The sequence below is a fragment of the Thermobia domestica genome, chromosome 8 (assembly GCF_964235325.1).
Source record: "Thermobia domestica chromosome 8, izTheDome1.hap1.1, whole genome shotgun sequence".
Lineage (NCBI taxonomy): Eukaryota > Metazoa > Arthropoda > Insecta > Zygentoma > Lepismatidae > Thermobia > Thermobia domestica.
This window is the reverse complement of record NC_137461.1, coordinates 14633710-14647231: the sequence shown is the minus strand read 5'-3', so window position 1 is coordinate 14647231 and position 13522 is coordinate 14633710. Positions and strand designations below refer to the sequence as shown.

The 13522-nt window shown below is 36.7% G+C and overlaps 1 protein-coding gene across 1 annotated transcript in view; it reads left to right on the top strand.

The window, feature by feature from the left end:
* Gld (Glucose dehydrogenase) overlaps positions 1–8190 on the top strand; it is an 85943-nt gene extending 77753 nt beyond the window's left edge. Inside the window, exon 2 of the mRNA XM_081768109.1 lies at positions 1073–8190. Within this exon, the coding sequence (XP_081624235.1) occupies positions 1138–3042 (1905 nt within the window). The 5' untranslated portion in view covers positions 1073–1137 and the 3' untranslated portion in view covers positions 3043–8190. The remainder of the gene's footprint in view (positions 1–1072) is intronic.
* Positions 8191–13522: the final 5332 nt, after the last annotated feature.

Here is a 13522-nt window from a genome sequence, read left to right as displayed (position 1 = left end):
ATCATTACTAATTGACCTTTTACCTTTCATTTTGCCAATACCTTCGATTATTTTTGTTTCAGTGATTCTATCCAGTGACATTATATGTACAATCGAAGAGATATCATTCAGAAAAATATCAGATAATTTAATTGTTAAATTGAAAATTTTAATTTCTCTCTCTCTCTTGTTTAAGTCGTTGAAGTGCTTAGATGACTTGTAATTTCTTCAATTAGCACATGTGTTAGCTTTCAGAGGCGACTTTAGAGCATCATTGGATAATAGTGTAGCTGTATCCCGGTTGCAGATTCCATAGTGAATAAAGAATATTCTTTTTTGCTTTCAGTTTGTCCTAGGTGGTTGCATGGTCGTCTTTTCTGCAGTGTAATTTTGATATTGTACATTTTACTACAGTTCAGTTGGTTTAACGTATTTTGCATTAACTTCCAAGGAAAAACCATTCCATTATTATCACAATACCATGCATTATTTATAGTAACATAATTAATAAACAGACAAAATGACTGAAAAACTATGTGTTATTAAAACTTTCTATACAGGTGTAATATAGTATTAACCCTGCAACCCTCGCGCGGGGTAAATATGACCCCAGAGAGATATTTTTTGTTTGGCTCTCCTAGACAGTTGGCAATTCTGACCCGGCCACCCTACTAGCTGTCTGTTGTATTGTCTACTTCAAGGCCAACAATTAGTTAGTTGTTTACTGCAATATTTTTCGTAAGCAAAAAATACGTTTAATATAAAGTGGGGCCACTGTGACCTCACGCGAGGGTTGTTGATACCTAACACCGCGCGAGTGGTGCAGGGTTAACCAGTATTGTTACAAGTGCATGTATGTACATTTGTGAACTACTGCGTTTTTAATAGGTAGTTATTATTTCTTGACCTTAATTTCTGGATTTCCACCTTTAATTATACCAGATAGGACTGCATCTATATTGATATATAACATCTATCTAATTTTAAAAAAATGCTTAGAAATTATAGAAAAATCCATAAAGAGCTTCAATTCTATATAATAGATATAATTAATGCAATTAGTCTAATTTAAAAATTTATTTTGTTCTTGCAGGAAGCTCAATCAAAAGAGGTGACATCAGAAGAAATTCATTCGGTGATTGACTCTACTGAAGGACAATGGTGTGCAATTGCCCTGTTACAACCTCTGGTCCGTCACTGGCGGCGGTCTGCGGAGGAACCAATTTTATGGTGTTTATGGGACTTCTGGAAATATTTCTCAAATCACAGTGCGATATAGAGGATCCTTGCAGGCGTCCGATAGACTCACCGCAAGTGCATAAAGAATATGACTTCATCGTTGTCGGTGGTGGAACTGCGGGCTCCATAGTGGCCAGCAGGTTAAGTGAGATACCCGAGTGGAATGTTCTGTTGTTAGAGGCGGGAGGGGATGAACCAACAGGGACGCAAGTGCCGTCAATGTTTCTCAATTTCTTCGGAAGTGATATAGATTGGAACTATTTCACTGAACCGGAGGAAATGGCGTGTTTAGGTAAAGAGAACCAGAAGTGCGGTTGGCCAAGAGGGAAAGTTCTTGGGGGCACTAGCGTGTTCAATGGCATGATGTACATACGAGGGAGTCGAAAGGATTTTGACGACTGGGCTAAACTCGGCAACATTGGCTGGAGTTACAACGATGTCTTCCAGTACTTTCTCAAATCTGAGGATAATAGGCAGCCAGAGTTGATAGATCCTGGATATCATTCTTCAGGAGGTTACCTCACTGTAGAACAATTCCCATACCGGCCACCACTGTCTGATGCCATTTTAGAAGGAGGAAGGGAACTAGGTTATGAAATCAGGGACTTAAATGGGGAGAGACACACGGGATTTGCAAATGCTCAGACGACCAGTCGTAACGGAACGAGAATGAGTGCTGCAAAAGCATTTATAAGACCCGTCCGAGATAGACCAAATCTTCACATTCAGTTGTATGCTCACGTGACACGTGTTCTTGTGGATCCGGTTACTAAAAGGGCCTATGGAGTGGAGTACGTGAAGGAGGGAGAGAAGAATGTTGTGTACGCCACGAAAGAAGTTATAGTATCTGGAGGAGCTGTAAATTCTCCTCAAATATTACTTCTTTCAGGAATCGGCCCACGTGAAGATCTAGAGTTCCTTAATATACCAGTTGTTCAGGATCTTAAAGTAGGGCACAATTTACAAAATCATGTGTCCTACACTTTAACATTCACTATCCGTGAACCTGAAACAAGATCCTTAAACTGGGCTACTGCTGTCGAGTATTTGCTATTCCGGGATGGACTTATGGCCAGTACTGGGATATCTCAAACAACAGCAATCATCAATACAAAATATGCCAATCCTGTAGAAGACCATCCAGATATTCAATTGTATTTTGGTGGGTATCTTGCTGATTGTTCCAGAACTGGAGCTGTGGGCGAATTGCCTGACCCCGCAGTGAACTCTTCTAGGCACATTTACATGTTTCCTACAGTCCTTCGTCCAAAAAGTCGCGGTATTCTTAAACTAAGATCAGCGGATCCGTTTGACTCTCCAAAAATTCATCCCAATTACCTAACAGATTTCAGAGACATGGAAACCTTAATCGAGGGGATAAAATTTGCCATCCAATTGTCTCAAACAAGAGCACTTCAAAAATATGGCTTTACTTTAGACACTACTCCTGCCAAAGGGTGCGAAAATATCCCATTTGGTTCAGATTCCTATTGGGAATGTGCCATAAGACATGATACAGTTCCGGAAAATCATCAGGCTGGAAGTGTTAAAATGGGTCCTCAGAATGACCCAACAGCAGTTGTAGATCCTGATTTAAGGGTTTACGGTATCCATGGTCTACGTGTGATTGACGCTTCGATCATGCCCCAAGTGACTAGTGGTAACACTGGCGCTCCAACGATGATGATTGCTGAAAAGGGTTCAGATATAATAAAAAGGGATTGGCTTGCAAACGGTGGCATTCAGTCAGTGGATTTCCTAAGGCCGCAAGTTAATTATATACCGTTATACACGTCGCCATTTTATAACTACTACAAGAAGTAATTGTGAAAAGTGTTCTTCTCAAAGAAAATGATTGAAAAAAGACAGTTTTTTTGGATGTGTATTTATAAAATGCCTAAGTTAATTATTCATTTAAGTGATTGTCGTTATGTTCTGTTCGATAACATCTTACAATATAGGTTGCATTTGCTGTACAGGTAAATGTACGGATCACTTTGAAAATGGTCCTTACTTCAATTGAAAGTGGTAACTTTTGCTATAAATAGTTTATGCTACGAAAATCATAAAACGACTTGACCATAAAAGATTTGTACCAATTCGAGAATTGATGAACTCATTTTGTAAATAGAAAATTCGCTGCACATGCACCCCACAATTCTTAGCTTTTATATTTCAAAGAAAGCATGTTTCTTTACTATTTTTAAGGATTTTGCAGAAATCAAACTATTTAATTCAACACATTTCAAAAATAGCCAATAAACGTAAAAATATCGTTTGTGTTATTTTCTAGTAACGACAATATTCTACTCAGTGGATTAGTCAAATGTCTTTAAGATTGTCTTTGTTCTGTTCCATTTTGTCTTTTGAGTCAATGATATGATGTATTCTCTTACAATAGAAAATACATCTACAATACAAACTTTCTACGAAGCAGTATTTTTTTACATAAAATAATTAAGGAGATTAAAAATTAGTTTTAATATTTAATTTTCGCAACATTTTGGAAAATGTATTTTAAAAAAAATGGGGCCGAATTGATGAGTATTCCTAAAATCATGTGGTAATTGTTGTGCTATGGGAAGACCCCATTGCCCAATGCAACTCAACTCTCTCGCACCTACCGGCGGAAGCTCATGTGGTTCGGATTTCACGTTAATCAGTCAGGTCCCGTCTCATATAGCCTCGCTGCTAAAAGGGACGTTAAACTCAAATTCAACTCCACTCAACTCTCTAGCAGCTAAAATTTTAGCATTATTACCTAAAGAGTTTAGCAAAAGTCTCAAGAGTTCGATTTCCGCTGGGCGTATATCAGTTTGGCTTTCATACGCGTAGTAACGTATAAGCTCGTGTCCCAGTGTTGGAAAGAGACTTTAAGCTCCAAGAAATCTCAAAATAACATCAAAAGACATGTGCAGCGTGATGTGATGTTCATCAATTCTCAAAAGTTAATAGAAATTTGTATATTGACAGTTATTTTTATAGCTCTATATGTAAAACTACTTAAGATGTTATTTCTTTGCGTGCCATGGCTGAATACAGAATATGGTGTTTCAACGTATAAGTAATGAACTTGTACAGACAAATTTCATAGTAAACGTATATAATTATTTGTAAATGTAAATTTGTATATCTATTACGTACGAGAATTTTGTTCAAACCCATATCTATGTGTATGATAATTAAGCATATTGGCTAAACCTTATAATATTCTGCATTAAAAGAACAACACTTACAATAACTTACGGGTTTACCGAAAGATTTTAATTAATTCTAAGTGTTTTGATAGGTCGTGGATACTAAGATTATCAAGCTTCCGATTCTTTATGTAGCACAATGTTCCCAGAGGCTCTCCTGAAAATTTTTCAGTTATCTTCTTGCGGGAAACCCTTCAATTATGACAATATTGAAAGAGAAGCTAATATATGCTTAAAAACCACAAACCTTGACAAAAGATTTAATTATATGTGCTTATTCTTCCAAAACACCAGTGAAAACTTGTTTTAAGTATTATCAATTTTCTATCTTGTATTACAGTAATTTATAAACAATTGTCTGTGACAGTGATATAGGGTAATCCAAAAATCCTATTAGATTCTCTATTTATTTATGTATTTTGCATTAAAGTAACGTTATGGATCAGAAGCACAGAGAATGTGATATAAGATGAACTAGTAAGTTAATCCAGAGAGTCTGTGTGTTTCCGTAACAAATATTTATGTGCCTCCAGGTGTGTTCTGAAATTCAACACAGCATTCGCGAGTGGTCATGAAAAATACATGCCGAACAACTTCCACCAGCTAGTTGCATAGTAACGCGTACTGTTCGATGTAACTCCACAATGAATTATCACACGGCAATAGATCAGGACTTCTGAGAGGCTAGTCGAAAAGTACTGATAACTGGAAAACTATGTCCAGTCCATCTGTTAGGAAACGCTTCGTTCAGATATTCTCGTACGATAACCAAACAATGGGCTGAAACTGGGAACCAAACAATGGGCTCCACTTGCTTAAAAACCGAATTCGATCGAGAAGCCTTTCGGCTCTCAGTTGACGGACAAATCAGTTCGGAAACATGGGATAGTTTTCACTACTGTAGTACAGACTATCTCTTCCTGTACATAGATGTAACTGGACTTTTGAATCATCCTGTACATGCAAGGAATAGTAGGAAAAATAATATTTTATCATTCACTTCATTATCTCATAAAATTTCACTAACATTACATACATAGTATTTCGTATATAGCAGTCTTCATCAACAGTACTTGATACTATGATCACACGGTAAGCAAACAAAAAAAAGTCATAAATTGTAATTTTTGTAAAAGAAAAGCAATGTCTTTTTTTAATTTATGACTAAAACTTGTCTTAATGAAGACATTCCCAGAAACAAGGCTTTACAAACGAACTTCATGTTTTATTCCTGACTATTCAACAAATGTTTAAAAATAAATCTGAATACATCATCTTGGTTTGGTATAGAAAACGAACATTCAAAGTCTGCAAACGTTACTAGAAACGGATATTCTAATGGTTAAATTCATTGTGAAGTTATTACCAAAATAAAAATGCAAATCTCATACAATTTCCTCGGATTATTGAACATGACATAGATTCACACAGAATGTTTGTACGTACACCTTCGCTACTTAACCGAATACAAAAGGAAAACTGGTGGTCACATGGGCATGAAAATTCATGTAAACATTGTTAAGGACATGGGAGATGTTGTTATACGCTATTCCAGTGAAATGCATTTCAATAGTGTATTTGTGGTCCTGGGTTCGATTCCCGGTGTAAGAACATTTAAAAGCATTTGACGTATTATGAGGTTCTGATTCCACGCTGAACTGTAGATTAATGTCCCATATAGCCTGGGTGCTGAAAAGCAACGGTAACAAATAACTTTCTTTAAAACATTTGTTGCCATATTGTTAATTGTCACACTACAAAGACTTCATTTATCAAACTTACATCATGCTACAAAATGTGCTCGAAATAGGGCTACACTCCAAAGCAGTTTCGAAGAGCGTAAGAATTACTGCACTGTTGCACTAAACTAGTGGTTCTCAACCGACGTCTCGTGACACACTGATGTGTCATACAGTCTTCTAAGGTGTGTCACGAAATTTTAGAATTTAAAAATCATGAAGAATTTAATAATAATTACTTAATATCGGGACAGAGTGTACCAGTCAACACCTCCAGCGGTAGTCAGAATGTTCTGTCCTACATAGAGTCAATATAAAAACTAATAGTTTCCCTATTATAATATATGTTTTTATTATCTATTTGTTACCATGTCCTGGGCGTTCAGTCCAAAAGGTTGAGAACCACTGCACTAAACACCTCCATGGGCAGGCTCGGCACCATTCTTAGATCAGCATGTTAACGTATATTTCCTAGCGTCGGAGACCAAAGTTCGATTTCCGACGGAAGTTCATGTGGTTCGGATCCCAGATTAAGCTTTAGGTCCACGTCTCATATAGCTACGCTGCTGAAAGGGAACGTTGAACTCAAAATCAAATCAAACCTAATGTACGTTTCCTTTATTAACCCTGTCATTCTCACAAGAAACCTTGTGCAACATTTGTAACGCAAAGTCTGCACATTCCTCCTATAAAATCAAATTTTGTGCGCCAATTAGAGTCTGTTGAGGGAGCAAAATTTAAACTATAAGCACTATGTAGTATGTATTTTACTAAGATGATATTCTAAACAGTGTATTTCGCTTTAAAAGACAACTGACATTAATTGCGCGTAACTATATGCTACATTAATTCATAAACGTATTACAAAATTACATTTACTTTAATGCAAATTAAACTATTCGCTGAGCAAAACAATACGTTTGTTGTAAAAAATTAATGACGTGTTATAGTTTCGCCAACTATCCTCTTTGGCTTCATCAGACACTATAAATACACAGGTAGTGGCTGATTTAATATAAGAGAGAGTGAAAAAATCCCTAATTCCTGATTGGCTACCACAGTCAATTCCCTTCAATCACAACCAATCACAATTTGTAAGGTTATTTTGTAAATTAGATATGTATGTATATGATGTCAACAGGGGCGGGGAAGGGAATTAGTGAATTTTGTTCTGTTTTACGTTCTGGTTTTGTAATTGAAGAGGATTGGCTGAAATAGCCTGTTGTAGCCAATCAGCATTCCGGAATTGTTTCGCTGTCTCTTACGTATATAATCTGTCATTACCTGTATATTTATAGTGCTTGATGAAGCCAAGTAGATAGGTGGCGAAATTGTTACACGTTATTAATTTTTTACAACAAACGTATTGTTTTCCTCAGCGAGTAGAATTTGGATTTAAGTCTACTAAAGCAAAGCTTGCAGATACAATGGAATATATTACTTTAATGGTGTTTACTTTGCTAAGGCCAGAGAAAGAAGTACAAATGAAGGTTTGTTTTAATTTACGGGTGTAACTACACAAAAGGGGATTTCGTAGTGGAAACCAGGAATCAACTGAGTGTATTCCGAAATGCGCTAATAAACTAGAATTATTTTTGACATTTTAGCTTATTAGAATACAGCATAATGGAACCTGAATTGAAATTTTAATGGTTTGTTTTTGTGTATTTGGGATACTACTCAAAATACTGAAAAGTACTTCTTCTAGAATATGTAAAAGAAAAGGATCCTCGGCTGAAATATTGTATCCTTAATGAAAATTTACTAAATGGACTCCTATTATAATTTTAAAAGAGAAAAGTTGACATTATAAGATTTGTACAAAATGCAATATTAATCACAAAAAGCACAATATTCTTAAATTAAGTAAATTGTAATTACAATATATTGCAATGTAAGTTATTTTGTTTCACTTTGTAAAGAAAAATATGTAAAGTGTGATGTTAGTAGCAGGATAGAATGTAAACATTCTTTTTGTTGTTATTGTAAAAGTAAAAACAAAGACGATTTTTGAACAAAATCCTATTTTCAATATAAAAAAATGAGTTTTATTGTTTCATTTTTACTTACCCAAAAGACTAAAATATAAAAGAAATGAATTAGTGATGGTACTTTTCTACAGTTTTTGTGACCTTACTATAATGATCTACAAGCTAAAATGATGTGCCGCATGACCACGTTCCCATTTAAAAATCTTGACGTGAATTCAAGATGGCGGCTTTCAATATGGCCGCCATCTTGGTCACCATCACAATCCGACTTCCCTCTTGACCTACTATGTTACTACATGGTTGTTGTTCACTATTTTCCACGAACACGGATTTTACAAGGAGTGGTAAAGGACTTATGGTCCACCCTGTATAATTATGAGTGTTCGGAAAGTAAGGTTACATAGTCTGCAGTGAAACATGTGTATATTATTTCATACAACCAATACAGCCATACAGATAATACAAACATTCGATATAGTTTCCATATCGCTCGAGGCACTTGTCGCATCATGGAATGAGTTTGAAGATTCCCTCCTGGCAAAACTCCGATCTTTGAGTTCTCAGACACGTTGTCACGAAGTGTTTCACCTCCTCGTATGAAGCGATACGATGGCCTCGTAAGTGCTCCTTGAAGTGCGGGAACACGTGAAAAGTCGCTTGGAACGAGATTTTGAAAATTTGTGCCATCTATGAAATTTCTACGAAATCCAATTCGAGGGAAATTAGATCTAGTGAGTACATGCTTCGTAAGTGTACGATTACTATTACTGTTGCTACCAAGATTAGGTTCTGTTACGCGGTTACTATTACTGTTACTAATAAGGTTAGGTTCGGTTATCTTACCGGTAAAATTAGGTTCAATTCTCATTCGTTTTATTGGTGGCGAGATGTCGTGTCTCGTAACAGATCTGTACCGTAAAACGGGGCTACTTTGACATAGAGCGGGGCTACTTTGACATGAGTGATTCTTCTGTTCTGTGAGCGCCGTTGCATCTTGGCGCATCTGCTCCAGCCTCTAGACGTGAGTGTGTATAGAAAACTAAAGAAGTAGAGAGCCGTACTGAGTTCATGGCCGAAAGAGACTCGACAAAGCGGATCGATTCCCAAGGAAAAATTCCCTGATCCACTGTCCCGACTCATGGATTCCCTGGCTCCCACCATAGACAAGAACCGGAAGGCAGGATTCCGCGCGACAGATCCGGTTCCCCTAAACGTTGAAGCTCCCCTCTCAAAGTTACCCAAAGAGCCCAACAGCACACAGGTCGAGAAAGATATAGATGCAAGTCTCCTGCAGTTTCTTCTGGAGCGGGGCCAAGCACCAGAGCGAGGACGAATGGAGGGAAGTGAGTTAAAGATCTTGGTTTCCCCTGGAAAACAGTTGCTCCTATGGGAAGAAGAACTGGAAACTGGGACCAGATATGAGGATGGAAGAGGGAGACATCGGAGAGACCTTGGTGACGGAAGAGGTGGTCGTAAAGGACCCCTTGATAGAAGAACTGGAAACCGGATAACCGTGACAGCTCCAAAAGAAACCCTGCCAGGGAAAGAAGGCAAAGGAAATAAAAGGGTATGACGAAAACACCTGTGCCATCTGTATCAGTGACTCTCGAAACTATACTGGCGGAAAAGAGTGGATTCAGTGTGTCAGATGCGAAAAATGGGTGTGTTGGTTTTACAATATTGGATCCAAAAATCCACAGTATGCTACTTACGATTGTAATGCTGACGATTAAGGTTTTCATTCCGTTGTTACATGTAAAAGCGTGTTAAAAGTAAAGCTTTAAGAAAAACTTGTATAATGGTGTATAATGATGTAAAACAATCAAGATTTCCTGGTTTAAAAGCATTCAGTGTACATTACACATGACCAAAACAGTGTTTTACACTGGATTTACATTAATTTCATGTTAAAGTAACCCCATATGTCGAGTGACCTTGACCTCATGCAGCAAATACATAAGGTGTCAAAGTAGCCCCACCCTGGGAGTTACTTTGACAGGTAATTCTTTAATTTTTCCCGCCAAAACTTACTTGCAGAAACTTAAGTTCAATATTGGATGTGATAACCTAGATACCCATTGTTATGATGAGAATAGTATCATTGACTGGTTGCAGCCAGTGTCCCCTGTACACATCTAAAATACCGGTAGTACAAAACCTGTCAAAGTATAACCCAGTTCTACGGTATCTATTCTTTTCACAATATTCACGGTAATTTGTCCTACCACGGTTTCTGTTTCTTCTGTAATTAGGTTCGGTTACATTACCGGTACACATAAATTTAACTACTTTTCACATTGTGATCACACTTTAATCTCACAGACACTTCGAACTTGGTTTCGATTAAGGTTAGTTTGGTTCAGGTTAGTACTGTATAGCACTATTGATGGATTTTCAAAATTTTGCAATGTCATACTTAGATGATTGAAGTTAACGCACTGCATCGCGTTCTGTAAAAGCATCATCGGATTGTTTACTAATATCATTTTGGTCTTTTCATTGAATGAACATTTCAACAGTTCCAATCCAATCGAATAATCACTACAAGCACACGTTTTCTTTCGGAATTTCACGAATACTGGAATCAACTTTCTTCCTGCTACATGAATCAATGTCGTGCACATATCATCAAACGGTTCTATTACCACTACTTCATCTCTGGGATTAATATCATGTTGAATATATCGTGAATACAAGCAGTCAATAGCATTCACTAGGTGAAGATGACCATAACTTTTCCGACATTGATACATACTAAAATCTTCATTACACGCAGCATCAATAAGACAATCACAAACATTCAAATGAAAAGAAAAGTTAGGGTAATCTGATCCAACCAATACTGCAGTATGGTTTTGCGAAAACTCAGTAAATTTCATTAATGCAAACTCAAAATCTGCATTTTCTGTTGTTTCTGTGGAACGTTCAAGTTCATTTGGAGCACATATGTTAATCTGTGACGACATTTTTTTAATCTGTGATGACATGCTACATGAACCAATATCTTGCCTCAGATGTGCAAACGGCTGATCGATTTATTCCATTTGTTGATTCATTCGGTCATCAATATATTGTTTTAATTGTCCTATTTGTTGGTTCATTTGTTCCGTCTTTCGATCGATTTTACTGTTAAGTTGTTTCGATTGTTCCAATTGTTCTTTAATGATATCGGCCAGGTCAGAAAAGCTCATTTCCCTGTTGCCATCTGTTTCAGATGTATTTCCCATACCAGTGAGACTCATTTTAATATTCTGGTAGAGCGTTCACCTCCGGTGCTTGGGGTCCCTGGTTCGATCCCAGCTAGCGTCGTGTGGACTTTGTGATGGACAAACACCGTACTCGTGAGTTTTCTCGGGGTTCTCCCGTTTCCTCCCACTTTCTTCAGTCCCCATTTCACTCATCTCTCATCATCACCGTCTCCTTTAGCCTAACCGGCATTACCGTGGGACGTAAAACCTAAAGATTTCATTTCATTTTTTTTTTTTTTCATTTTAATATTCCTCGGAATTTTTGTGCTACTTCTCAACACGGTAAACTCCGTTTTGTTATCTCTTTAGTGAAATCACCTCGCAGCCTTATAGTCAATCTGTACTATTAAAATTTATTATTTAGGAGAATGCCTACTTTACTTCGACGAATCCCCTAAAGGTTCCTGGCGGCAAACCACCAAAAATTATATAACGTAACTCGTTATATACAGGTCTTCAGTCTAATTATATCCAGATTATGTTACTAAAATCACTTATATTAGTTTATATTACGTTTAGATTTCCTGGCTTTTATTGTGGCACACACTTATTAAATTAAATACACGTCTCATGATTATACGTACATCTCCTTTTATGATGGTTCCTGAATTATAACGATTATTTACAAAACGTTGTTATGACAACGTAAAGACAAAACTCATCAAAAATCATCTAAATTTGATTCTCTCCTTTTCATATTTTCGTATTTTCTTCTTCTTCTTCAAACTATTTATTGCATATTTTAAAATCATACATTGCCCGATATTTAAAATTACACTGAAAATACAAGATGTCGTTGCAAAGTGAAGGGGATTCCTCAACACAAACCATACCTCACGAGGCTGCCATGAGCCAGCCAAGGAGGTTTCCTAGGATCATAACCTGGACTCGCTACAAAACACCCCGCTGGCTGCCGTGAGCGAAGGTGTTCGCGTATGAAACGTTACTTCCTTTACCCTTAGTCATAAGGGAAATTCTGATATATTAACATTGTAAAACACAAAGACTATTTTGTATTTTATAAGTAAATAGGTGAAGGGCTAGATTCCTGGTCCATTATTGTATCTACGTGCACAAAATATTACAATAATAAAAATTTTATAATGAAAGATGCAGAGTGAAAGTTCCATGTATGATCACTTTACCTAAGAAAATATTACTCGTGGACGCGATCGGACGATCAAACAGATTTTGATCACTAACAAAGATTAAAGATATTTAAGGTTACAAGAACTTCAATTAAAACTTTATGCAGGTATGTCTCTAAAGCTTTTTTGGTGAGTTTTTTAAAAGTAAGAATTGAATTGAGCTGACCAGTAAACTTATGCCGAAAACTAGAACAAAAAAGCAAATTTGGGAAGAAAAGAACGAAGATATGAGGGACGCAGGAAGTTAAGCATAAATTGCACTTGATTTGGGTATTTCAATTACGTAATCAAAATAAACTAATTCCTTCATATACGACCAATAAAATAAAAGAAACTAATGGCTTTGAGACATCGTAAATTCCTAACACATAAGGCTGAATTGGAAATTATCAGATGCAACGAGAAAACGAACCAATAGACGCATATCTTCTTTTTAAATTATGGGTAATAAGACAACTTATGCATGAAGCAACGTAACAAAAAATACATTTTTTTTATCATTACGGTTATTATGTAATTTTCTTTTAAAAATGTTTTTGAAACATTTCATACTATTCATGGACTACAAAAACATTCAATAAAAGCGGCTCAAGATTTATCAAGAATGAGGGACTATACAAAAGCTTTCTTAAGCAATCCATTCATTTTACAGCCTACCTTCGAAAATTATACCATCACATACACACGAACCTAACATCTCAGTAATGTTCAATTCGTCAATACAATACGCACACATAACAAGTAATTTGTAGGGGCAACATCATCAGATCTGACCTGATGTACAAAATCCTCAAGTAACTTCAAATTTACAACAACCTCAACCTACAGCGCCTCCTTTACAATGTCCCACAACCTCAATCAACTTTAGGCTTACCACAACAATCGTCAGTACAGTCACTACATCCCTCTACTAGTGTCCCTCCCAATACTGCCCTCTCTGCCCTCTCACTCACAACAATCTGCCCTCTCACTCACAACAAT